The sequence below is a fragment of the Aulonocara stuartgranti genome (genome assembly GCF_965226115.1).
Source record: "Aulonocara stuartgranti genome assembly, chromosome: 1".
Taxonomy (NCBI): Eukaryota; Metazoa; Chordata; class Actinopteri; order Cichliformes; family Cichlidae; genus Aulonocara; species Aulonocara stuartgranti.
In genome coordinates, this window is record NC_138939.1 from 18,546,997 (window position 1) to 18,571,871 (window position 24,875).

At 38.4% G+C, this 24,875-nt stretch overlaps 1 protein-coding gene across 2 annotated transcripts; it reads right to left on the bottom strand.

Annotated features, from left to right (window-relative positions):
* Positions 1–1,192: 1,192 nt before the first annotated feature.
* On the bottom strand, positions 1,193–23,396 carry rab27a (RAB27A, member RAS oncogene family). 2 transcript variants are annotated; one of them, XM_082532073.1, is made up of 6 exons: positions 23,011–23,396; positions 9,051–9,219; positions 6,517–6,602; positions 6,337–6,440; positions 5,677–5,800; positions 1,193–3,966 (listed from the first exon to the last, which is right to left on the bottom strand). In XM_082532073.1, exons 2-6 carry the CDS (start codon positions 9,201–9,203, stop codon positions 3,771–3,773), a joined length of 663 nt encoding a protein of 220 aa, XP_082388199.1. In that variant the 5' UTR covers positions 9,204–9,219; positions 23,011–23,396; the 3' UTR covers positions 1,193–3,770. The 2 variants fall into 2 exon arrangements, with proteins under 2 accessions (XP_082388199.1, XP_082388200.1); XM_082532074.1 differs by lacking the exon at positions 23,011–23,396 and adding an exon at positions 22,426–22,498.
* Between the last annotated feature and the right edge of the window lie 1,479 nt (positions 23,397–24,875).

A 24,875-nucleotide genomic window follows, 5' to 3' on the forward strand; every position in this document is an offset into this window, starting at 1 on the left:
GAGTTTTGTATTTTATAATTAGTCTGTTTCATTATAATTCATTTTAGTTGTTCCCGTTAGTTCACTTTCCAAAGCGAATTTTCTCGTTTCACATTAGTTTTTGTTTGAAAATGTTTTCATGGTAGCTTTAATTATTCAATGATACAATGCTTTGAAAAACTATTTGCTTCCTTCCTGAGGTTTTTTTTTTTTTCAATTTGTTTAAAATTTGTTTGATCATCTGAAACATGTGACTGTGAAAAAAAAAATATTGGGTATCATCATAATATCTTTTTGCCAAATGTGAGCTTTTGTATTCTTTTTTGTCATCAATGATTTTTCCCCTTCTAACTCTCCCATTGATGCCATTTTTGTCCATTCTCTTTCTTTTGTTGAATCATGAACTCTGACCTTAACTGAGGCCAGACAAGCCTGCAGTTCTTTAGATGTTGTTCTGGGATCATTCTTGACCTCTAGGATGAGTTGTTGATGCACTCCTGGAGTAATTTTGGTAGGCCGGTCACTCCTCGGAAAGTTCCAAGTTTTGTCAGTTTGTGGCTAATGGCTCTCACTGTGGCTCACTGGAGTCCCAAAGCCTTAAATGTCTCTGTAACCCTTTCCAGACTGATAGATGTCAACTTTTATTCCCTGTAAGTCCTGGAGAGGTTTCTGTGAGAAAATTCCAGCAGATTAGGAGTCTGGTACAAACTACCATGGCATGATTAAAGTCACTTAGATCACCTTTCTTCCCTTCTCTAATGCTTAATTTGACTTCAGCAGGTTATGTTGGCCATCTCTACATGCCTAAATTAGTTGCTGCCATGTGATTGACTGACTACACCCAAGGTCCTGCTGTTAAAACCTTTATTTCAGAATTATTTTTTGTTTCTAAGAAGTCATAACATACTTTTTATATACACATGAGACTTTAGGAAGCTATAACTGTAGCGGCCTGTGGGGAAAACCGAAGCAGTCTCCTGCTACAGAAATGGTGAAAAAAAAAAAAAAAAAAAAATCCATCTCTCGTGTACTCACAACAAGCTAAAGAAATGTGTATTAATTTTTCATTAAATGTCTGAAAGGTTTTGTACAAATCTGTGAATTTAAATCAGAGTGTCAGTGTTGCATGTTTGAATATTGGCACAGATAACATAACAAGCATCTGGTATTAATTATACTCAGAATTGGAAAATAATTAAATAAAACAGTCAGATACATAAATACAAATGTTTATTTCTGGATATAATTTACACATTTTGCATATGAAAGTATGGCACAACTGACAATGACACATTTCAGTTTTGCCTTTCTTATGTGATCAAATCTCATTTTCGGTGACAAATAATGTGACTCAACTAAAACATCACTCTCAAACTTTCATAAATAAAATGTAACTTCAGTGTTTAATGTAAATATCAGAGGTACAAAATTGATCTGAAAGATTAAATGAATACCTTGATTGTAAACTAAAGTGCAAGCCCCATTTTTTTGCCCTAAATATAATACAGCATCCGAGCGCATCAGTTTTAAACACATTCAGCAACAGTGTGCAACCAAGAAAGAGCTGAGAATTAAGCAACAGCGACAGGTGCTTTTGTTTTTATATCCACAGGTGCTGATAAATAAACAGTATCCACACACAGTCAAAGGACAAGCCAGAGGGGATTCCTACAAATTAAGCTCAACATAGCCAGGCTTTTCTGGCGTTAACTAGCTTAACAAAACCTGAACCTGCAGTATCAGCTTTCTTTGTTAACTTTCTGCTTCAGGCTTTGCGTACACTCACATAAAAAGATGCTTTTGATGTATGATTTCCCTCTAATTCTGCATAGAAATGAGTCTCCGGTGTATCACCAACTTTAGACAAAGACTAAGTGATAGAGATCTAAACAGCAAAATGGAAGACCAAGTGTAATCCTGCAGGAAATCGTTAATCTCCAATTATCACAATCACATTCAGCAGTAAAATAAAGTTTGAGTTAGTATATTTAAATTCCCTTCACTTCAGTCTACCACCGGATCAATGTGAACACGATTTTGTAACATGGTGAATAAAGCCTAAAAATGTAACTGATCGGTTTTCTAACCTGTTATCTAGTAGCTGCAAACCCAGCAGTGTGAAACAGACTAGCAGCAGATTTGGATCAAGCAGCCAACGTGAAATTTCTGCATAGCCGCCTGAATTTCAGCAACAGTGTGAGGCACAGTTAGCACTGCTGTAACCTTACAGCTGGGCTTCGCGTTAGTGAGGTAAGGCTCTGCAGCTTTCATGTGTGAAATGTGTTCCTTTAGCACTTGGAGCATACTGTAAATACGAGCAGAAACTTTTGTTTTACCACAGTAATCTAGTCAGGTCGCATTAAAAGCTCTGACCTCTGATTTCGAGGTCAAGTTCACTGAGATTTGAACTCATCTGACATTTTCAGTAGTAGCAGTAGAAACAGTTTGAAAATCCTAGGTAACATCCTTCTTGAGTTATCGTAGTTATTCTATAATTTACATTCGGTTTAATCTGCCGATAAACTAAAGTGATGGGAAATCATCGGAATTGAACACACCGAGTAGCGTTTGAATGTTTAAAAGCTTCAGACATTAAACAAGTTGTCAAAAACGCTGTTTTATGCGAGTGTGCTCAGAGTCTGAAGCAGAAAGCCTGATTTTCCCACCACACCACTGGGTTTTTAAGTTTTATTCAGCCAGGCAACGCCAGGGAAGCCTGGATATGCTGAACCTGCTTCGTAATACGCCCCTCTGGAGTAATAAATATTTATTTGTCAAGGTCTTCGGGACTTTACGAATACTACAAATGATGATAAATCTGAAAATCTGGGTGAAATTCAGGAAATTAGTCAAAGCCTCTCTTCAGACACAAGTGTTATTATTGGGATAACAACAGGCTTCTGCATTTATTTAATCAGAAGCCATTTTGATCATTTTTAGTCTCCAAAATATTCCTCAAAAGTAATCTGAAAGTCCACACACTGATATTTTAGCTTAAAATATAAAACTGAGTATTATGTTTAGCCCAAAAAAGTCCAAATATGCACAAAAGTTTGTTTTTAAACATTTTCTGCAACCGTCTGTTTTCAGCCGCAGGATAGATAACCCGAATCATCCCCGTTCCTGAGTTATTGCCCTGTTTTAAATCACTTTATTTAATTCATTCTAACTACTGAATGTACTTTTTTTTTTAGTAATTATTGGACTTAACTGTACATAATAAAGTTTAGATGATTTAGTGAAACAGAGTTTTGTAATTTTGCAGGCAAACAAGCACAAAGATTTAGGAAGGAAATTAAAGAGTGTTAACTTGTCCATCTAGCTAACACCGGATGGTCACTGTGAGCTACATTTCCTCTTGCTGTGGCACCGGTGAGATTACAGCTTAACATTCAGAAGAGCATCAGTAGAACATAACCTAAAGATCCATAAATAGCTAATTTATCTCTAAAGCAAGTATATTCATAAAACCTGTGGCATTGCAGTTCACCTTTGAATATATGATCTGGAAATTTAAGCTATTCATCATAAGAAATAAATATCCCAAAATCACAACCAGCATGAATTAATCATTCAAAAGACTCATTAAATCAATTCAAGTTAAATGCCCAAATCCAAAAGGCATTTAACTCAGCACTGACAAACTGGATGGAAATGTGTAACACACTGGTTGAATGGCACAAATGATCATCACAGAGCATACAATAATAATGATAATAATAATAATATACAGACTCCCACCTCTTCATCATTTCCCACCCACACTATGAACACAGATGTTTAAAATAAACCTAACATGCACATCTGCTTCTGTCGGAGCCCTCTGAGAGGTCTGGGGTGAAGGGTCCGTTAGCTCGGACAGTCCCGTCGGGGATCCAGGACTTGTCCACACATCGTTCCATCCTCTTCATGATGAGATCCAGCAGGACTTCCACGGCCTGGCTCACGTTATCCCCGTTTGCAGCACTCGTCTCAAAATACGGGATTCTGCACGGAAACATTTTTCAGTTACAAAACAGGGATCAAAGACAGCAGCTATAGTGTAGCTCAAACCTTTGTTGACGTAGGAGTGCAATTAAAAAGTTGTGACTCTGCTCATAAGAAGCAATAATAATAATAATAATAATAATAATAATAATAAAAATCGGTCATTGAAACACTGGTCCAGAGTCATTCATCGAAACGACCTGAACGTCGCCCCGCTCACAGAAGGGCACACCGAAACAATTTTACCCTCCCCACCTGCCCCATTCGCCAGATCCGACTCCACCCCAAAATGAAATTCAAGCTGAAGGATCGCCGTTTTGACGCAGTGAAGGCGTTCAGGACAAGACTTTCATGGAGCTGAAGTTGAGAACATGAGTATTGATTTTGTTAGTTTTTATGTGCAGAGCTGTGGAACTAAGCATGTTGATTAAGTTTGTGAAATGGAGCTAAGTGTTTTCCTGAAACAGCCTGACGCTGTTATTTCTAAACTAATTAGCAGCAAAAAAAGGTCATTTACTGACTTACTGGAGACGTTTTCATCTTTGGATTACCCATCTGCTGCTGTGTACTTATTAAAATACACAGATATAATAATACGACAGTACACGGACTGCTACAGTATTGTTTGATCAGTCGGTTAACTGATATACTTAACCACACTGAGATAAGGGTGTTAGATATTGTTTATATAAATTGAATTGATATACCTTTTATTAGTCCCACAAGGGGAAATTTCATAAGGCTGTCGACCTATTGCACGCAATGGCGGCACCATCTTACCCTCCGACCATACATACATTACACAAAACATCACATGGAGAAGACAGGTCAGAGAGGTATAACAATGGAGAAATGCACCACATGAGGAAAGATGAGGAGAAATAATAACTCCCCCCAGACTGAGCTCCAACAGGGAGATCAGTTAGAGAACAGAAAAAACACCTCTGCACATAGCACATGAAAAAAAACTCTTAATACACCAAAGAAACACATGACAAGCAACAGGGGTGGGTAAAGGGTGCAGCATCGGAAGGGAATAAGCGTCGAAGGCGTTTGGAAAGGGAGGGGGGATGAGTGTGTGCATATCAGTGTATATGTATGTGTGCGCGTGTCCAGAGTTCAGCTGAGACAGTGTCCTTCGCCCTGCTAGGCTAAGTAAACAGAAATGAACAGATAAATATGGCACAGACTATATTAAAAGTAAATAAATTCATTTAAAATAAATACAAAAAAAAAAAAGAAAAAAAAAAAGGGAGAAATGTCTGTGGGACATCTGCAAAGCTGAGGTCGTCCTCGACTGTATAAATGTCATTTTATAGTCCGTTGTTAGGTGGTTGCCAGGTAGACATGATGCCATTTATAGATATAAATGAGAAGTTATTGCCAAGGCCATTGGCTGATTGTCATACAGTGCTTTTCTACTCTACTTGAGGACTCAAAGCATGTCACATATACATTCAGAGCAGATGGGCAGAGATGCCATATACTTGAATGCATCGTTTATATTTTTAGTAAAGGTGTGTCTGATGGGTCCCAAGCAGGATATTTTACACGTGTGCACAAATATTTGTTTTTCAAGGAGGACTAATTTAGTTCAACATTGTCCTGCATGAACTTTGGCAAACAAAGCGGCCACTGCCTCCTTGGCAAATGTTTGAGGGAGAGGTTCATGTACAGATGGATCACAGGCGGGCAGGCAGACAGACGTACCCGTACTTCTCGGCGAGTTCACGAGCCTGGTTTTCACTGATCATTCTCTGGTCCGACAGGTCACATTTGTTCCCACACAGAACGATGTCCGGATTTTCACAGTATGCATGGATCTGTAACTGACCTGAAACGATCAGAGGTTGTTGTTTTTTTTAAATGCATAAAGTTGTGTTTCCATGGAAATATCTTAAATAGTGGCAAACACATCAAGGTTTCATTCACGTACTAGTTGATACAGCTGGGGTTAGAGTAGGGAAAGAGTAATAAGAGGGAGATTAAAAGTTTAATTACACTTTGGGTCTAAAACCAAACTCCACGAGTCGGCCATAATAAGCCTTTGTGCACAGTCAACAAGAAACAGATTATTTCTCTGCTAAGGCAGAGCCGACGTGGATGTTTGTTTGTCTGTCTGTCAGCAAGATTACTGAAAAGCTACAGAGCTGAATTTCATAAAACCTGGTGGAGAGATGAAGGCCAGGCAAGAAATAAAATCTGGATTACTTTCTTTACAAATCAGTAGAAGGGCATCTACAGGTGCCCTTGTAAATATCCAGCGACTGGTGCACTTTTTATTAATTACACCAGCGGTGAACTGATTGTTAATTCTTCCATTTTCATGACTAAAAATGTGCTTTCAGCTCAACACATTAGGACACATACTCATCCAGTGTCTGACGTTGAGGAAACTTTGCTCGTTTGTGAGGTCGAAGAGGAGGAGGAAACCCATCGCATCTCTGAAGAAAGCAGTCGTCAAACTTCGAAACCTGAAATCAGAGGAAGAAAAAACACTTAATGGAGAAAAACAAAAGTTAGAGATCAAGAAGTTAGAACAGAGTTTACCTCTCCTGTCCTGCAGTGTCCCACAGCTGCATGTGGATCTTCTGTCCTTTGCTTGATGTGCCATCTGGACCAGGTGATTTGTACAGCTTAGAAACAGAAAAATATACATATACTTAATTTAACAGATATTAAACTGGGATGTTGAGGATATAGCCACCCCATTAACCATGTAGGAACAAGAGGGGGGAGAGAAAAAGAAACAAAACAAAGACGATGATAGAAAAGGTCTGAAAACCAAGCTAATTGTCAGCCAGTTTGAGGAGTTTAGAGGTGTTTCTGTTTGCTAATGAATCTTATGATAATCCTGATATTTATGACTGTGCAGGGAGTTTTGTACTATTCAAAAGTAAAGTTTAAATTAAGTTATGAACAGGGGATCCGTGTAAATGTAATTATCAGATACCAAATCAGAGCTGTCAAACTAAAAATGGGAGAGAGGAATGAATCATTGAATCATGCCTATGAGTGTTGACAGAGCGTTTAAATGTTAAATGAGAAAATGTGAGAATAATTAGAGTACTGCCAGTTTGTGCTTTTTATGACTGCATTTTTTTTTTAAACAAAAATTCTGACATTTCCATCATAAATCAGTGCAGTGAAACTAAAGGGAAAATTATGTTAATGACATTTAAAATTTCCTGGAGAAGCAGGAACCATGAACCAGGAGCAGAAGGCTCCTCCGGGGTTAATCACCTATGGCCAACGTTGAGATGATGGATAGTTGACACAATTATTTACAGAGTTTGTCAAAAACTGTAGATTCATCAAACTTTAATAATTAGAAGGTCAGAGACAACTGCCCATAAAACAGCAAATGTGACCTTGATAATGAGTTTATATTGTGTGAGCTCTCATTGTGTGCAAGTTTGATTAAATAATGACCCACACTGTAGGAGGAGTAATGACTCATGTGAGCACAGATGGACGACGGACAGTTCCCCGTGGCAGGAGCTCATCAGTCCTGCAGCCGGATGAGCTGAAATGTGACTTAACGCTTGAAGTGGGAACTCGTCTCTCTCTATGATTCCACTCCTTGTGTCTCCGCACACCAGAGATACAAGCAGAGGAGTAGGCAAGTAGAGACACCGGGAGGAAGAAGTTGAGGCAGCAAACATTTAAGAAAATGTTTTCCTGATTTTTGAGCCTCATTTTGAAGTTGCATGAATAGTTTGTTATAGTCAAATTACAGCACAACTTGATACCAGTGTCAGTTTATTTAATATATATATTTTCAATAAAATCTACATCACTCTCAAGATGTTATTGTTCTTTTAAAATTCTCACAAATGGTGAGGTGCAAAAACTCTGAACACCTTAAACAGCTGAAACAACTTATGAATATAATAAGGACAAGTTGTTCCAAAAGTCCTCCTTCCTCTGTGGTTTCTATATTCCAGCTGTGTCTCACACCTCTGATGTAAACTTTTGCCTGTGTATCCTCCATCACGGCTTCTCCTCCTCCTCCATTCTTAAACACAGTGTACTGAGCAAAACTGCAGCTTGGTGTCTGATGGAGAAGTGCAGTTACCCCATGTATTAATTAAAAAAGAAAAAAAAAAAAAAAAAAAAAAAAAAAAAAACAGCTGGGGAAAAAATTTTTTTTTTCTGTTCATCTCCCCAAAACAAAAAAACAAAATGTTCCCCAGCTGTGCACTCATTTATATTTAAAAGTAAAGTTTTTATGTTTAACGAAAAAAAAAAAGAAAAAAAGAGGTACATTCAAATCCTTCAGACCAAGCATTGAAAAGAAAGATAATGACCGATACATATAACAGGAGCAGGTTTTCTTCTCAGAGCTGAAGGTCAGCAGCATTAAAGTAAATATGAGATGTGCTCAGCTGTTTGCCAATGGTATGAAGTGTTTATTCTTAAGGAGGGTGCTGCCTGCTTCTCAGCAGTATTAGTCATTACTTTCTGTTGCAACATTCACCGGTAGGCTTTTGTAACGTGGAGTGAATGATCTGGGAATCTGTTTAAGCTCCTGATCAGGCTTCCTGTACAGCGTGAGAGTGGAGTAATATGTTCATTAAGATTTCAAAAACACTGACAACATTAAAACAGAAAGTCAGAAACAAAAAAGAAAATAAAAAGGAAGCCATTTGTCTTAATGCTGTACATGGTTATCCATATGCAAACAGCTCTTATTTATTTAAAAAAAACAAACAAATGCAAACTGAGTCCATTCAAAACATAACAAACCAAACACTTGATGGTTTACATTTACAATTATTCATAATTACTTTCTGTTATATTTAAATCTTTTATGAAGTTAAGAAAGTGTGTTCAAAACGTCAAAATAGTTTTGCTTTGGTTTTCAGTAGATTGCAATTTAAATTTATTTGTTTTATCCAGTGACTAACATCTGGTCTTTCAAGGTTTTTGGTGTTTTAAACATTGTTTGTCGATTTGTAATCAAGTGGAAACAGCTTTGGGTCTGCTGGACTTTCTTTAAGGTCACTTCCTTCACACCTGATGTCCTCCTAAACTGCTTTGATGCCAAAGAAGAAGAGCTGAATGAAAGAGCACCGACTCACCACTCGTTTTTCTCTGAAGTCTATTCCGACTGTAGTGATGAACTTGGAGTTAAACTTGCTATCTGTGTACTGGTACAGGAAGCTTGTTTTCCCCACGCCAGAGTCACCAAGGGCTAAAAATTTGATGAGGTAATCATATTCCCCATCAGACATAGTGAGGCCTTAATTTCTGAAACACATGAACAAAACAACTCAGTCAGCCAACAATCTTATAAATAAATATAAATGGAAAAGTGAAGCCATAGTCATATCTCTATTCTTCAGAAATTAAGCAGAGAGTGGAGTGAAAAAGTACAAAACTAGAACTAAACATAACTCTTGTAAAGTTTTAGTACATGTCTTATCCAAAAACCTCAAACACAGAAACTCTACAATATATGACACGTTTAATATTCAAAAGGTACACTCATCATGAAAAGAGCAAAAGTACCAATGAACTACTGTGTCTGTGTAAAGGTTATTATTATTATTCAGTACATGCTGTAGGTTAAACGCAAACATGCACACACCAGGAAAACAAGATGTGTTTATGTACTATAGAAAACAGTTCACTGCTAAAGTATTAATTAGTCCTGTGGTTGTTCATATTTGCTAAAACTATAGTTGCCACATAGACATTTATGTCTTCATCAGTAAGAACCAGAAGTCTAGAAGTGGAGTGCCAAAGACAGGCGCTCTGTTACGCAAATCCAGTGGTTGCTAAATGTTGTGCCGTATGGCAGGGCCTAGTGTGCAGTGGATTTTTTTTTTTTTTTTTTGGGGGGGGGGGGGGGGGGGACCGACCATATTATCAATGAAATGCACAACTGTAAAAAAATAAAATAATTTTTTTTTTTTTTAAATGAATTAAAAAAAAAAAAGTTGCATATATACCGTCTGTATGAATTACTTGGTGCTGGTTAAAGCAGACTTCTGTCAGATGTTACTGAATGATGGGAATTACAAGAGCAGGATTTAGCAGTGTGCTGACAGACAATCCCAGAGACAGCTCGTTTGGACCAGTATTTGACCAACTCTCTGTGTACAGCCTTTCAAGTTTCTAAAGATGTAAAGATCTGCATATGTTAGATCAGGGGTGGGGAACTCCAGTGGGTCTACACACCTGAATCAAATGATTAGTTCATTACCAGGCCTCTGGAGAACTACAAGAGATGTTGAGGCAGTAATTTAGCCATTTGAATCAGCTGTGTTGAATCAAGGACACATCTAAAACCTGCAGGATCACCAGCCATTAAGGTCTGGAGTTCCCCAACCCTGTCTTAGATAAATATTAGAGCTCTGGCTCCACTACAGTGTGAAGATAATGTAAGTTACCGTTCTCCAGTCCAAGCAGCAGATTTTAAAGTATTTAATTACAATTGCATTTAGGGCTGGGCCATATTATACCGTTCACGGTAATACCGGTATAATGTTAGGCAACGATAGGAAAATGAAATATCGCGATAGAATGGGAGTAAAACGCGCATGCGCAGTGCCTTTGTTTTCATACGCACATGGCCGATTGTTGAGTGAAACAGATGAACCAGAATTGGTTTGTAAAAATGGTGCAACTTCCGTGATGTGGAACTGGTTTGGTGTTTGTCCGTCAGATACACAACAAAGCACATTTTTTTGCAGAACATGCAAGCGGCCGTTGTTATTGTCATATTTGTCGGACTAAGATGCTCTTAAATCTGGGAGTAATCTGGGTCCTAAACTCCGTATACTTCAGGTCAAACAACACTGCAGCATCACTTAGAGTTAAAAACTGTCTAAATTCTTTCATCTTTAATAAAACGATCAGCATTGCTGCTTTACCAGGTGTAACTATAAAGTTTAACTTCCAGGCATCCATGAAAACAAAAGTTATTACATTTAACGGAGTTAGAAGTTAGCAGGAAGCTAGCGGAAGTTAGCTCGCTAGTTTCGCTAGTTACCTAAGCATGATATAGCATGTTCTGACTGAGAGATTTCTGAAAAAAATCAAACGTACAGCTCTGCTATCACTTCCAACATAAATGAAGACAGGAAACTAAACAGCAGTGACGTTTGTAGGGTTACTGAAGTTGGGCTAGCTGGTATATAATGATGTGCTACGTGATCGCTAGCGACACAGCTATGTTAGCATAACATAAACAGTGAAGCTGGAGGACGAACACTAACACTTTTCCACTTATAAAAGTTAACGTGAAGGTTCTTCATGGTTAGAGACAAATGCAATCGCATGGCAGGATGCTGTAAACAGACCGAACTTCAGTCAGGAGAACAACTGAGATAATCCATCCACAATACGAGGTTAGTCATTAATATACTGCAACAACATGGGAATAGAGCAGCTGCAGAGAATTCAACATTAATGAATCAATGGTACAGAAGTGGAGGAAGCAAGAAGAATGAGTTTAATAAAGTTTGATTTATCTGACTGCTTTGTTTCGCTTAATGTGCCTTATAATCCCGTGCACCTTATGGTCCGAAAAATGCGTACTGCACACTGCAGTTTAATGTTGCAAAGCACCTCTTTTTAACCATATAACCATATTATACGTGGTTATGCTCAGGATATGTCAGCCCATTTCTACTGGAAATGCCTTTTGGTTAAACTTTCAGCAAGGAATTTGCATTTGCACTGTTACATTTTTATAAAGCTTTAATGTACATAAAAACCAGCTTCTTGTTTAAGTGAAAATAAATGGAAGGTTGTCTTTTTGCGCTAGTAATGTTGTGGAGTTGTATTTTGTCTCGCATCAATTATATCGTCGGTTATATCGTTATCGCAAATTTTCAAATATATATCGTGATAAATATTTTTGGCCATATCGCCCTGCTCTAATTGCATTTATTTTCTGATGCTTTCTCAAATAACAACACTGACAAGTCCTCTTCACACATGAAGAGGACTTATCTGCGGTCTAAAACTTTTCAGATCCGGGACAGTGCTCAGACATTAGCTAGTCTTCAACCTGCCAGCTCCAGATCATCTGAAGTAAAAAACAGAAAAATATAAAAAACTTTTTTTTTTTTAAAGCAATTTGTAAAACTCGTGATTTTAAAAAAATCTTGTGTGGAACTGTTTACTAGGCCAACACATGCGAAACCAAACATCTTGGAAAGCATGACAACTCCAAACAGAAGGGTTCAGACTTTCTGCTAGACTTCAAACCCGGGACCCTCTTGCTGTAAAATAAGATGCTAACCACGGATCTACTGCGCTAAACATGACCGTGTAACCACAGACACCAACCGCAGCATTCAACCTCACCACAACATTACACTCAGAGCACTGTAAAAGGCACATTAAACCTTTAACCACGTCACAAAAGATCAGTCTTAGAGCTATTTTTCTCTGCAGTGTAATTGTTTGTTAGTCTGTAAAAGGGCAAAATGCAACCAGTCTTCAAAATTTTGTTTTATGTAGGAACATCTTTTTGAACTCCAAAAAGGACCAATGAAATTTCTTTTACTGTTAAGTACCCCTTTAGATACTAGAGCAGGGGTGGGGAACTCCAGGCCTCAAGGGTCGGTGTCCTGCAGGTTTTAGATATCACCCTGGGTCAGCACACCTGAATCAAATGATTAGTTCATTACCAGGCCTCTGGGAAAACATCAACACATGTTGAGAAGGTAATTTAACTATTTAGATCAGCTGTGTTGAATCAAGGACACATTTAAAACCTGCAGGACATATTCAGACTTTATCATATAGTCTGACTAAATAGACTCATGTTCTATTAAACTACAGTGAAAATTGGCAAGATACATGCATTCCTTCTTTTAGAGTTTTAAGTGCCTTCCAGGCTTAGATTTGTACAGTGAATGGCAATGTGGGGCTAATCTGTGTGTGACGGAAGAGTGGTTTCATCTTGCTGACACGGTGACAGGAAGCATTTTAAATTCCTCTCCGACTAAAGACACGCACTCTGACACAGACAATGCTTTATGTTCCTACAGCTTTAACGTAGTTACAAATTCTCTGAGCAAATTATATTATTTTCTACATACTTGAATTTGTTTTTACCTTAGCATAAGGACACTAGACTCCTAACTCAATAAGACACGGACTGTGTTGTAGCTGCTGGATGTAACATTTTCATTTGTAATGGTCGAATAGGTCCAATCAAAACAGTTAAAAGATGGCGGAGATGTATCATATGACCACTGCATAGAAAAGCATTCAGACAAGTCTTACATTCTTTCACTCTATCGCTCATTGAACTCTCCATCTGGGACTATAATAAGCAGCTTAAGACTAAGTGCAAAATCAGGATCCACGATAAACACCCTGAGATGGAAATGCCTGCTTTAAGCACGGATGTGGCCATAAACAGTGAGCAAAGAGCACCAAGTCAGACGACAGTGACGTCTACATTCCTTCTCGTGTGTCCGTTTTCACTCAGGCGGGTTAAAACTTCTAAACAAGGTTTTAATAATAACTTTAAAAGCCTTGGTGTTTCCATTAGGTCTCCTGGAAGAAACTCAGGTTGGCTCAACTGCAATCAGCATTACATAAATCCTGAAAGAAGCTACTTTCATTCTACATTTCAAATAAAGGGGATATATCAGTATTATTATCTTTTATCAATACAAATGTAAACTTAATGACACATATTTAATATTTAACCTTGTTTGCATGTTTACACACACACACAAAATCAATCTCATAAACATGCAATAACCTAGAAGTCTGAAATTAAAATAACTGACATGTAAAGTTATAGTGTGTTAGATTAGCCCTATTATACCCATTTCCATCTGCATATTTTTGGGAATAGTGTTGCAAAGTTCAAAATAAGCTCATCTTATACTGGGCCTTGGAGCAGCCCCTCACTTGCACCTCTCATTTTAAAACCACCCTCTCTTTAAGCCATACTTTATTCGGATTGGGTGCTCCTCCTAAAGCAATGATTAGAAAAGTAGGTAAAAGGGGCTTCTGTGAGATTGAGGGGCTATGTCTAATATGGCAAAGAAATCATGCAGATCAGAGCACAGTGCTCAGCACTGGGCCATCAGTATATTTTTACTGGTCCACAAAAAAAAAAAAAAAAAAAAAAAAAAAAAGCACAAAAGGTCAGGGTATGCATATTTAATATAGGAATCCACCATATAAAGATCAGCGTAACGGCCATCTTGAAACTCCTGCTCTTAAAGCAGCGTGTTCATGTTTGTGTTTTACAGATTTAGATTCTTCACCACAGAGATCAACAAGATCTATCAGACAAGTTCATACTGAGAACCATGTATTAGCTCAAACAATATGACCAGTGTTGGGACTAACGCGTTATTAAGTAACGCGTTACAGTAACTACGTTATTATTAAGCGCTATATAAATACAGGCCATTTACCATTGTGGTAACGAGCACAGTAACTAGTTATTATGCCAAAATCAGGAACGCGTTAATCGTTACTGGGATTTAGATAGGCTCGTTATTCGTTACTTCGTGCGGTGGCTATCGCGGAGCTTCCACAGATTCAGTAACATTAGCAAGTGGTGGAGGCCAGCAGGTGGTTGAGGGAATCAGAATCAGAATCAGAATACTTTATTGATCCCTGGGGGAAATTATTTTTTGTTACAGTGCTCCATTTTAAACCAACATTAAGACAAGACAGACAGGGAAAGGGGAGGCAAGAGGAGAGACCCGAGGTGGCCGCCGGTCCGAGTGTCAGGTGAACTGAACTTCAGGTAAGAAGTTATGACCTGCAGTCTATCTGGGTCAGATATAAACCAAGTTTAGGTGGAGTTTATTTTTGTTGTGCTGACTTTTTCATACTGCGTACTAGCTATCATGACGGAGTTTCTATACAGCTGGGCGAGTGCTATGTTACTGATGTTGAACTTTAATAATTAACCTTATGAACAAAATAGAGTTGCCAACCATCCCCTAAAAAACAGAATTGTCTCGTATTCAGAAAAAATATCACGCGTTTTGTATTGAGGTGAAAAGGAACACCGTTTGTCCCGGACTTCAGCTACAATGAAAAAGACACAAAGCTGGAGTTATTCTGTGTCTTTGCTGCACAGCTGCCTCTTCTTCTTTCATTCTCGCCCCCTCCCTCTCCTGTTTCTACTTCAATCATGAAACTGATCAATGATCAGCTGATCGGCTTTTCTCTCTTGTTTTTTTATCGCCGACTTCGCGCCACAAAGAAGAAACCAGCAGATGTCGTGTTAAACAACAGCAGCACGTTTAAGCTTGATCAGCTGTTGTTAGAATTTATTTAATATTACTTTCTAGTATCAGCTGATGTTTGCTGGAGCCACAGCTGTAAAAGCTGCTGGTCATGATATCCGTTTGGATATGTGGTGAGAGGGAAACATGAAGATGAAACCAGGAGATGTCCTTACTGAATCATCAGAGCTGAACAGGTGATGGAGAAACAGGTTTAACTTTTAGTTAACATGAATGAGTTGAAGGGAAGTTATGAACTGTTTCTGAGAGACAAATAACACCAGGATCCTTTTCTAAGTAGCTGACAGCTGCTGGTAACTGTGCAGGGGCGGGTCTAGCAAAGTGTTGCCAGGGGCCAGGTAGGGCATTAACAGGGAAAGGGGGGCACAAAGAAATACTTTTCTTTCTTATTCTCATTTACAATGTCTAGCTTTTAAAAAAAATAATTATCTGAGTCTTACAACAAACGATTGATAGATTGATGCATATATACCATCAAGACAGTGTACATCACTGTCACAACAGTGTTTGTTTTCAATCAAAGGCTTTATGATTTTTCCTATAATGGTGGGCCGGTCTCTAGTCAAAACGCCCAGGCCGATTTTTTGTCCCAGTCCAGCCCTGTATGCAGCTTATCTGCAGTCTGGTTTTACCTACATATTCCTATTCAGAGGGCAGAATTTCTGAGTTCTGAGTACAATCAAAAGCACCACGACTGCAGTTTTTGTGTTGGATGTAAAAAGCGCACATGACGCTGTGATGTAGGCTAGAATCATGGCGGCGGTCAACGACGGTCCAGGCGTGGGATTTCTCTCGTGGAAATATGCACATTATCTTTTCCTTTCTATTGGTAGGTGGCACAGTGCACTTGTGGCAAGTAAGCAAGCTAGAAGACTGGCACTCTTGCTGGGTATCCAGTTACAGAAGCAACACATTAACAAGAGAATTCTGAGTAAAACCAAAGTTACTTTCCCTAGTAACTAGTTACTTTGAAAGTAACGAGTAACTTGAAGTAACTTAGTTATATTACTAGTTACTTCTATCAAAAGTAACTAAGTTACTAATTTAAAGTAACTTACCCAACACTAAATATGACAGCTTAGATTAATTTCAAATAAAACATAAGAAAACAGACATAACCTTTTGTAGTCTAAATTCGACCTACATGGATGTGATGGTTGAAAATTTGTCTGGAGAAATCCAGGGAAAGAACTCCAACAAGATTATAGGACTACACTAAGCCTACAGAGAAACATGGAGGAGGGGCTGTTTTTGCCCTTTAGAAAACTTTCAGGCCAGAGCCCTAAACCCTGTAGTTGGCCTATGAGATGCCAAGAAAAAAAAAAAGAAGTTAATGACTGGTGTGAAGGTACCAAAAGTTTAGCACGTTGAAACATGCAGAAAAGTCTCTGCGTGAGTCCAAGCACAGGCAGTTCTGTAAGAAACAGGAGGGCAAACTGCACACTTTAAATGCTACTGTGAGGTTTCATGAATTCCTTGTTGGGGGTTAACTGCCACTCCATTTCCACATAAACATTTAAACCATATAACCGATTAAAACACCACAACATCACATCAAAGCAAAAACTAGTGTGATCCTTTAACTTTTTTCAGGTCAGAAACAGGTTTGTTAAAAAAAAAAAAAAAAGTCCAGATAGGGCCCACAAAAAAAAAAAAAAAAAAAAAAAAAAAAAAAACACGAGAAGAAATAGAGCATCTTGTACAGGATGGATGGAGTTCACTCTGTGAAAAACTGTAAGAAGTAGTTTAGAAATGTTATAGCGTAATACTGGAAAAAAAATTGTGGTATTTCCACACCTTGTTTAAAATATTGAGAAATCTCCTCAGAAGCGCTTCTGAAAGCTACCATCAGCGAGCATGGCTCCTCGCTGTAGCCACCGATGCAAAGACAAAACAAATGCAAACAACACACCAACTTCTCTGGGCTCAGGCTAATTTAAAATGGACTGAATGGAAAACTGTCCCGTAGCCTGACCAATTAAATCCTTTTCCAGGATCTGTGATGTTATGGAAGGCATTAGAGCACACACATTGGGCAACTCGCCCACCTGTGAAGGCACCATTAATGCCAAACAATATACTTACAGTGACTTTGGAACAGTATGTGTACAGATGCAATCTTTTCCAGCAAAAGGCAGCAGGCCACATATTTCAACAGCACCATTCTGTGGTAAGAGTTCAGGTACTAAACTGCCCTGCCAGCAGTCCATACTGGCCACCCAATAGTGCATTACATAACAATAAACAAATGACAAAGAGGGCTACAAACTGTTAAGCAACTGCTGAATTAAGCAACAATGTAAAACTGTTTCACTCAGCTTCCATATACTTCGTGTTGTTAAAGAGGTGATGCAACACAGTGGGAAAAGTGTTGTTTCTGAAACGTGTTAGCACACAACTGAAATTCTGCATAATTTTTCTTCTTTGTAGTATTTTTACTTGGGTATAAAGTGTAAATATGAATTATTGCACACTGCTTGTTATTTATCTTTTAATCAGTGTCCCAAATATTTGGAAATGATGTAAATTTTGAAGTGTGGCTGAACTGCTCACATGCATGTAGATCAACAACTAAAGTGACTACAAAACCATCTAAATAGTTTAATCAAGAAGTAAACACTAGAGCCTTTACCCCAAAAGCTGATTCTGGTTATCTGGGCGAGAAACGTTTTGTCACTCATCCAAGTGACCCCTTCAGTCTCAGCTGACTGCAGGTTTCTCCAATCTTACAAACAGTACATTTGCACAATGACTGAAACTAGCACCACTGACAAACATGGGCTGTGAGGTCAGTTTCTTGATCATTAATATGCAAATTGTCATGAACATTGATCAACAACTACTGATCAAAGACCATTGATCAGTAACCATGTGTACTATTCACAGAGTTGAGGAATGGCTGCAATCACAGCATTGGTGATGCAGATGATGAAAGATATACCCTTAGGCCCCTTCCTTGATTCAGAGATTATCTTTCTCTTTTCACGTAAATGGCCTTCTTGACATCCCCCTCAAACCTGTGTTCATTCCTGTCCAGGATGTTTACATCCTCATCATTGAAAGAGTGTCCACTGATCTGTCGGTGTAAATAGCCCATGGGGTCCTGGCCTGACAAGTTAGCTTTTCTGTGTTGTGCCATCCGCTTAGCCAGAGGTTGTTTGGTTTCCCGGATGTATAAATCAGAGGAATCCTCCAGGCACTTAACAGCGTACACTACATTACTCTGTTTGTGCCAGGGGACCGGATCCTTGGGGTGGAGCAATTTTTGGTGCCGCTTATTTCTGGGTTCGAAAGCCACAGAGATGTGGTGTTTAGAGAAAAATGTGTCTTAGCTGTTCCGATACTTCTGACACATGAGGGATCACTAAGGGTTTTCGCTTAGACAGTAGTTGTCCTTCTCTCCAAGAGAGCCTTTACAGCCTTTAAAGTAGAATTTATTACAGCATTTCTTTTTTGTTTCATCCTCAGCAAAATGTTGGAAAAGTCATTATATAAGTTAACCTAATTACTACATTTGTTAAGATGTTCACTAATAAAAATCATGTTTATCTAAAGGAGTTTAAAGTCCTTGTATTGTGTCTCACTGGAAAAGAAACTGAAAAATGTGCTTCTTCATTTATGACAAGTCAAAAAGTACTCTGTAATAGAGAAAAAAAAACTTTCAGTTTTAAATCAATGGTTTTAATAAAAGCACTGGATTAACCTTCTAGGACTTGCAGCCAGTTTTACAAATAGACCAGTTACTGTTTTTAGTGCTCAGAAAATGGGCCAATATACTTCATCTACGAAGATACACTAAAGAATTTATTCATTATTAGCATTAGTATTCTTTTTTAATGAAGGTTTTTCCTGCTACCATATAGCAAACTGGCAACTATGTACCTAAAGATAACAGGACCACATGTTACTAAAGAGAAAAAGAAAAGAAAAAACCTACCCTGTTTATGTTGTTTGTTTTTTTCTTTTTAAATTGACGGAAAAGCTTGAGCCAATATACGAAATGTGCTTCGGCTAAAACAGGTCACAGTGACACAGTCGAGCAAAACCACAGTGAAGATTGTGTCAGCGCATTTCTGCAGATTATTATCAGCTAATCAGAGACGTTCTTATTGCGTTTCATTTAAGTACAAAAAAATGGCACATCATCATACATCAAGAAAATGCATTACATGATATGCGTGGCACTGTTCTAAAATGTAAAGTTTGAGGTAAATTGCACAGTCATACAGCACTTCACAAACCTAGTATAGCTGTGAAAAGGATGCTCTGATAGCACAGTATGATCTCTTGTGTTAGGCAAGAAAACATTAGCTGTGAGCATCAAAAAGAAGAAGCAGCAGCAGTCATGTCCTTTTTACTGCCTTACAAAATGCAAATCTTTCATAATCAATAACACCAAGGGTCCTCCTCGTTCACTGGATGTACACCGCTCTAAAATAAACGTATTACATGCTGGCTTCATGTAGGAGATCTGAACTCTTTACTTGCAGTGTAAGAATCCAAGTGCTGCCGAGACTCAGAGGTCCACCAATAACCATTTTAATAACTTGTGTGTCTTTGGACTGTGGGAGGAAGCCATACTGTCTGGGGAAAACCAACACAGGTACGGGGTAAACGTGTAACCTCCCCACAGAAAGGCCTCAGACAGCCAGTAGAACCACTACCCTTCTTGCTGTGAGGTGACAGTACTAACCACTGCACAACCTAAAATAAGAGTAAAGACACATAGTGCAGACACGACATACAAGTTGTAATTCATGTTATACTTGTCTAATGGCTCCACCCTCAAACCCTCCCATTTAATCCCCGAGACTGGGATTGGCACTACAAGCTTGTGACTCCTGAGGCTGGAATTGTGCCTCAAACCAGGGAACTTGTAACTGTACTTGTCACATGTAACACAAGTGTGTTAACCACTACACTATGGAGCCGGTATGAAATGCCTCCATAGATGCGAACTAAGCCTGTTGCTGGATTTAAGTACATTTATCTCATTATTAGGGCAAAAGGTGACATGCAGGTTAGGATAATGGGTGGTGCTTAAATTGCCCCTTTATGTAGCAGTCTGGCGACCCATCCAGGGTTGGCTGGACGGGCCGATAGATGGATGGTGTCATTACTAACAACTTCATTTTATAAATGAAGGAGGATTACTATGACATTTGTTTTGTTGATGGTGTGCTTAATATTCAAAATTTGGAAGCTTAGAAAGGAGATTTAGAAAAAAAAAAAAGCATATTTAATTATCTGAATAGTTTTTAAATAATTTTTGGTTGTCTAATTGTTACAGTTCTAGGAAACTTTAAATTGCACAGCAAACCAATGTTGAGATCCCATTCTATAACCTAAATTAAGTGTTAGGCTATATTTATTTTTGTATATTTTATGGTGCAGTGAACTAAAAAAAAAAAAAAAGGATATTTAACCAATTTACCCCAATGGAAGCTAAAAAACAAACAAACAAAACATCACGCTTTTGCTTTAAAACAACTGCATCTGAACATCTTTATCTGTGGTACACCTGCATTCCTAATCTAACCTGATATTCCACCTTTCTATCAGCTAGGATGATCTGTCACCAGCTTCAAAATTACTCTCGTTTGTACATGTATTATATTGTCTGCATCGACAACACAGTCTAATAGAAAAATGTGAAACAGTCCCAAAGAAGTAGTTTCTTTGTCCTCATGAAGGTGAGATGTCACTTTTTCATCAGTCAGCTGGACTTTGAAACTAACATGTACGCATGAACTGAGAGATTTTTGAAACTAATTAAAATGTACAGCTCTTCTATCACTTCCAACATAAATGAAGACAGAAAACTAAACAGCAGTGGCGTTTGCAGGGTTACTGAAGTTGGACTACCTGGTATATAATGTTGTGCTATGTGATTGCTAGCGACACAGCTAACTTTTTTTCCACTTGATAAAAGTTAACGTGAGGGATTCTGGTGGTTAGGGACAAATGCAATCGCATAGCAGGATGCTATACACGGGGCAAACTTCAGTCAGGAGAACAACTGCGATTATTCATCCACAATACAAGGTTAGTTATTAATATACTGCAACAACATGGGAATAGGGCAGCTGCGAGAAAATTCAACAGTAATTAATCAATGTTACAGAAGTGGAGGAAGTGCAGTTTCTGGCTTTCCCCATATTTCAAAAGTGCTTCATCTCTTTGCTATGACTGTCGCCCGGCATAATTTGCAGATGATAATGGTTTTAGCCGCTGTGATGCTTTCGACCAAAACAGGAGCAGCTTGATGACATCATCAACATGCGCTATCACAGTAGAGCGGAATAGTCAAAATCTCTATCGTTGGCCAAATTTATATCGTTTCTATCGTATATTGTTTATGTTGCCCACCCCATGCCCAACTCAAAAGATTGACTGATAGATGACAAAAAAATTATGCCACTGAAAAAAAAAAAAAAAAAATCAATAAACAGGCTTCCATATAGTCAACATAAAAATAAGCTATGCAGAGGTTGTTGTTATTACAGCATTACATGCAAGACTGGACAGAGGAAAAATCGTATTTGGGGACATGTTAAGAAGTGTGGGAAAAGTGTTACCAGGAAGACAAAAACAGATTAGAGGTTAAGACCATTTCACAAACTGCGATGAGACTTAGCACTGATGGTGGAAAGCTTTTTTATAGGTTTTTAAAATTGTTAAGCGGCAGCTTTAACTAATCTATGTTGTTTCTTTAAAAAAGGTCCTTAAATGACAACATTGAAAACTTTTCTGATAGCTTTCTTATCACATTTGTTATCACACATGTCATACCTCTGCCATGTTGTTTGACCTTAATTTAGTCTTGTTTTTTCCACATCTTGTCCAGAGCTGTCTAGAAAGAAATCTTTAAAAAAAAGCTGTATAATATACCCTAAAAGATCTCAGGGCTGTACCTTGATATGCATGGGAATGGATTTAGAGGCCATTTCTGTCAGGCTGCCATCCATGCAAACAAAAAGCAGCTTTAATCATTTGTCAAAGCTAAAGTGGAAGACCCACCCTGGGCAGCTGTCCAAAACAGAAGGAGGCAGCTCCTTGGGAAAATCCGGATGTGCCAGTACCATAAACCTCAAGCATAATAGGCAAGAAAAAATAAAAAAAAAACAAAGAAAAGAAAAAGAGTGCTACACAAGTGATGTATTTGACTGGATATGGAGGTCCTGCATCAACGATCTAGTCATTAAAATACCTTGTGAGGACTTATCAGCAGCAGGCAGTCAGAGGCGCACAAAACCCATTGCCACGCTCCAATCGATTAACCGAAAACAGGCCGATAGAATCTAATAATCATCAGCTGGTCCTCGTGTGTGTCACTTCTGATCACGTGACTTGTTAGGCAAGAAATAATCACTTATTTAAAACATTTTTTTAAAAACAACAACAAAAAAAACAAAAACCTTAACATAGATCCTGTGAAGAAGGCAGAACTGCATGGCAGCTTCCTCTATCAAACAAACTGCTGCCACCAGTTTGGTCTAAGCATGGCAGAGAAGTGTGATAAGAGCTGGAGACAGCCAGAGTTTCACACGTTTCAACAGTCTGCTCAATTATCGAGCAAGTGTAGAGAAAGCTACGAGCTCTATCTGGCTATTTGAGGAGAGGATAAAGCAGGTGCTAAAACGTTTCCCCACGCCAGCGCTCCTTTACTTTAACCACACACAAACACAAGCAGTCCCAAAGCAACATATTCGAGCGAGGTAAAAGTTTTCTTGCTAACTGCTGACAGATGCTACAGGCTGGTTTCTTCGATTTATATTTCCTGGAGTATACTCACCCGCCGCGGGGCGTTGCTGCTGGGCGCTTTGTCGCGTCTTTAAAAATGTGGCTAAAAAAGTGGCCCCTGAAGACTTTAGGGAAAGTTAGGAAATGAAAGTTTTACTTTGTCCGTCGCCGCTGGCCTTTTAGTCGACATGAGAGCAGCCTCATCAGCAGTGAGCAGCCGTGGTAACTCGGTCGGTGTGGTCGTGCTGAGAAACAGCTCCTCCTCACGGCTAACGTCAGCTGAAGGAAACGGCAGTTACAACACACAGCCGGACCAGACCGCACTGCTTCAACTGACACGATACCTCCTCAGGAAACGTCACATTTTCTAATAACTACATACGGCGGAGTGATAACCGCGCCAATGCAAACTGTAACTACGCCATGTGCTCGTTTTGAGGCACTTTTTAATTACGCGATATTCAGCGCAGGGGCGTTTCCAGGATTTTTTAAAGTAGCGGGCACAAAGGGGTCCCACGAACAACAGGCAGGGGGGCATGGTACATAAGTATATGTAATGCAGGATATTAAAAAACCAACAGAAAGTCAGACTTTTTACATGAGAATCCTGATCTTTTAAAATAATTTTTCTGACATTAATTACGAATTCTGACTTTTCTTTATTATAATTCTGACAATAATCTCAGGATTCTGAGATCTAAATTTTTAGTCAGAATTCTGGGATTAATGTCAGGATTCTGCCTTTTTTTTAAATTAAAATTCTGACATTCTGTAAAACAAAAGTAAGAATTCTGTGATTACTGTTAGATATAGATAGATAAATACCTAGCTCAACTACACATTTAAGTCATGGTTCTATCTTATGACTCAAAGTATACAGAAGAGAGCATGATGAGGACCCTACCCAGTCTTTGGATTGGAACAGTGTAGTGCTGTCAGTGACACTCTTGAGTTCAATCCCTGAAAGATGCAATTCTTAGGGGTGAATAGTTTTTATTTCTGTAAATGGTGAAAACATTGTAACCACTTCTATGTTGGCAATATGTATTCATAATGTAGCTGGTCCCCTGAAAATGATTGCTGAATGAGTAATTCTATACGAAATCACTTGTCTGAAGCTATGAAGCACATGTTAGTTGATAAAATGGTAAAACCTTTTTAAAACTCTGTGTAGGCTATATATTATTACATTTGGGGGAAGTAATTACATAGTTCTGATCACTTAATTGTTTAGATGTTTAAAAAAAACAGTCATATTTTTGTGTTTCTTTGTGGTTTTCTGTTAGAAGCACAGGAAATGGGAAAAGTCTAGAACTGCATCTTTGACAGACCTGGTGTAGTTCAAATAGGCACCTGTGTTGAGTTTTTTTTTTTTTTTTTACAAAAAAATTGATCTGGGCACACTGCACTGATATCACAACACAATTTTGTGAGGAACGCCATGGGGGCCTATCAGATATCAGAGGTTATTCCACTCGAGGTCTCCCTTCAACCATGGTTTTGTTTATATAGTGCTTATAATTAATGATAATTGAATGAATTACAAATGTATATATATTTTTTATATAGTTGCATTGTTAGTTCATTTATTCCATGAAGAGACACAAATGTATTTCATGTGGCAGAACAAAATGTGACCTGTTTTCAGGCTTCTGAGAACCACAAACCTCATTTTCTCTTTGCAGATGTCTACACGTGAATGTGGCACTTTATAACACTCAGCAAGGGCAACTAAGGACAACTAGAGGGCTGTTACAGTGCTTTTAGTAATGTTTGATCAATTTAAGTTATGTCTAAGCTTTATGGGCTCACAGTCTCATGGGTAACAGCATTTACTCATATGAGAGATACCTCCTACAGACAACTGTTAGAGTGTAAGGAAAAGACTTTTCTTTTTAAGAAACTGATGAGTAACTA

Coding starts and splice junctions, on each gene's coding strand:
- rab27a (XM_082532073.1), bottom strand. CDS start 9,203: ATGTCTGATGGGGAATATGATTACCTCATCAAATTTTTAGCCCTTGGT. Junction 6,603..9,050: donor ACTTCAGAGAAAAACGAGTG/GTGAGTCGGTGC, acceptor TCTGTTTCTAAG/CTGTACAAATCACCTGGTCC. Junction 6,441..6,516: donor GACACTGCAGGACAGGAGAG/GTAAACTCTGTT, acceptor CTCTGATTTCAG/GTTTCGAAGTTTGACGACTG.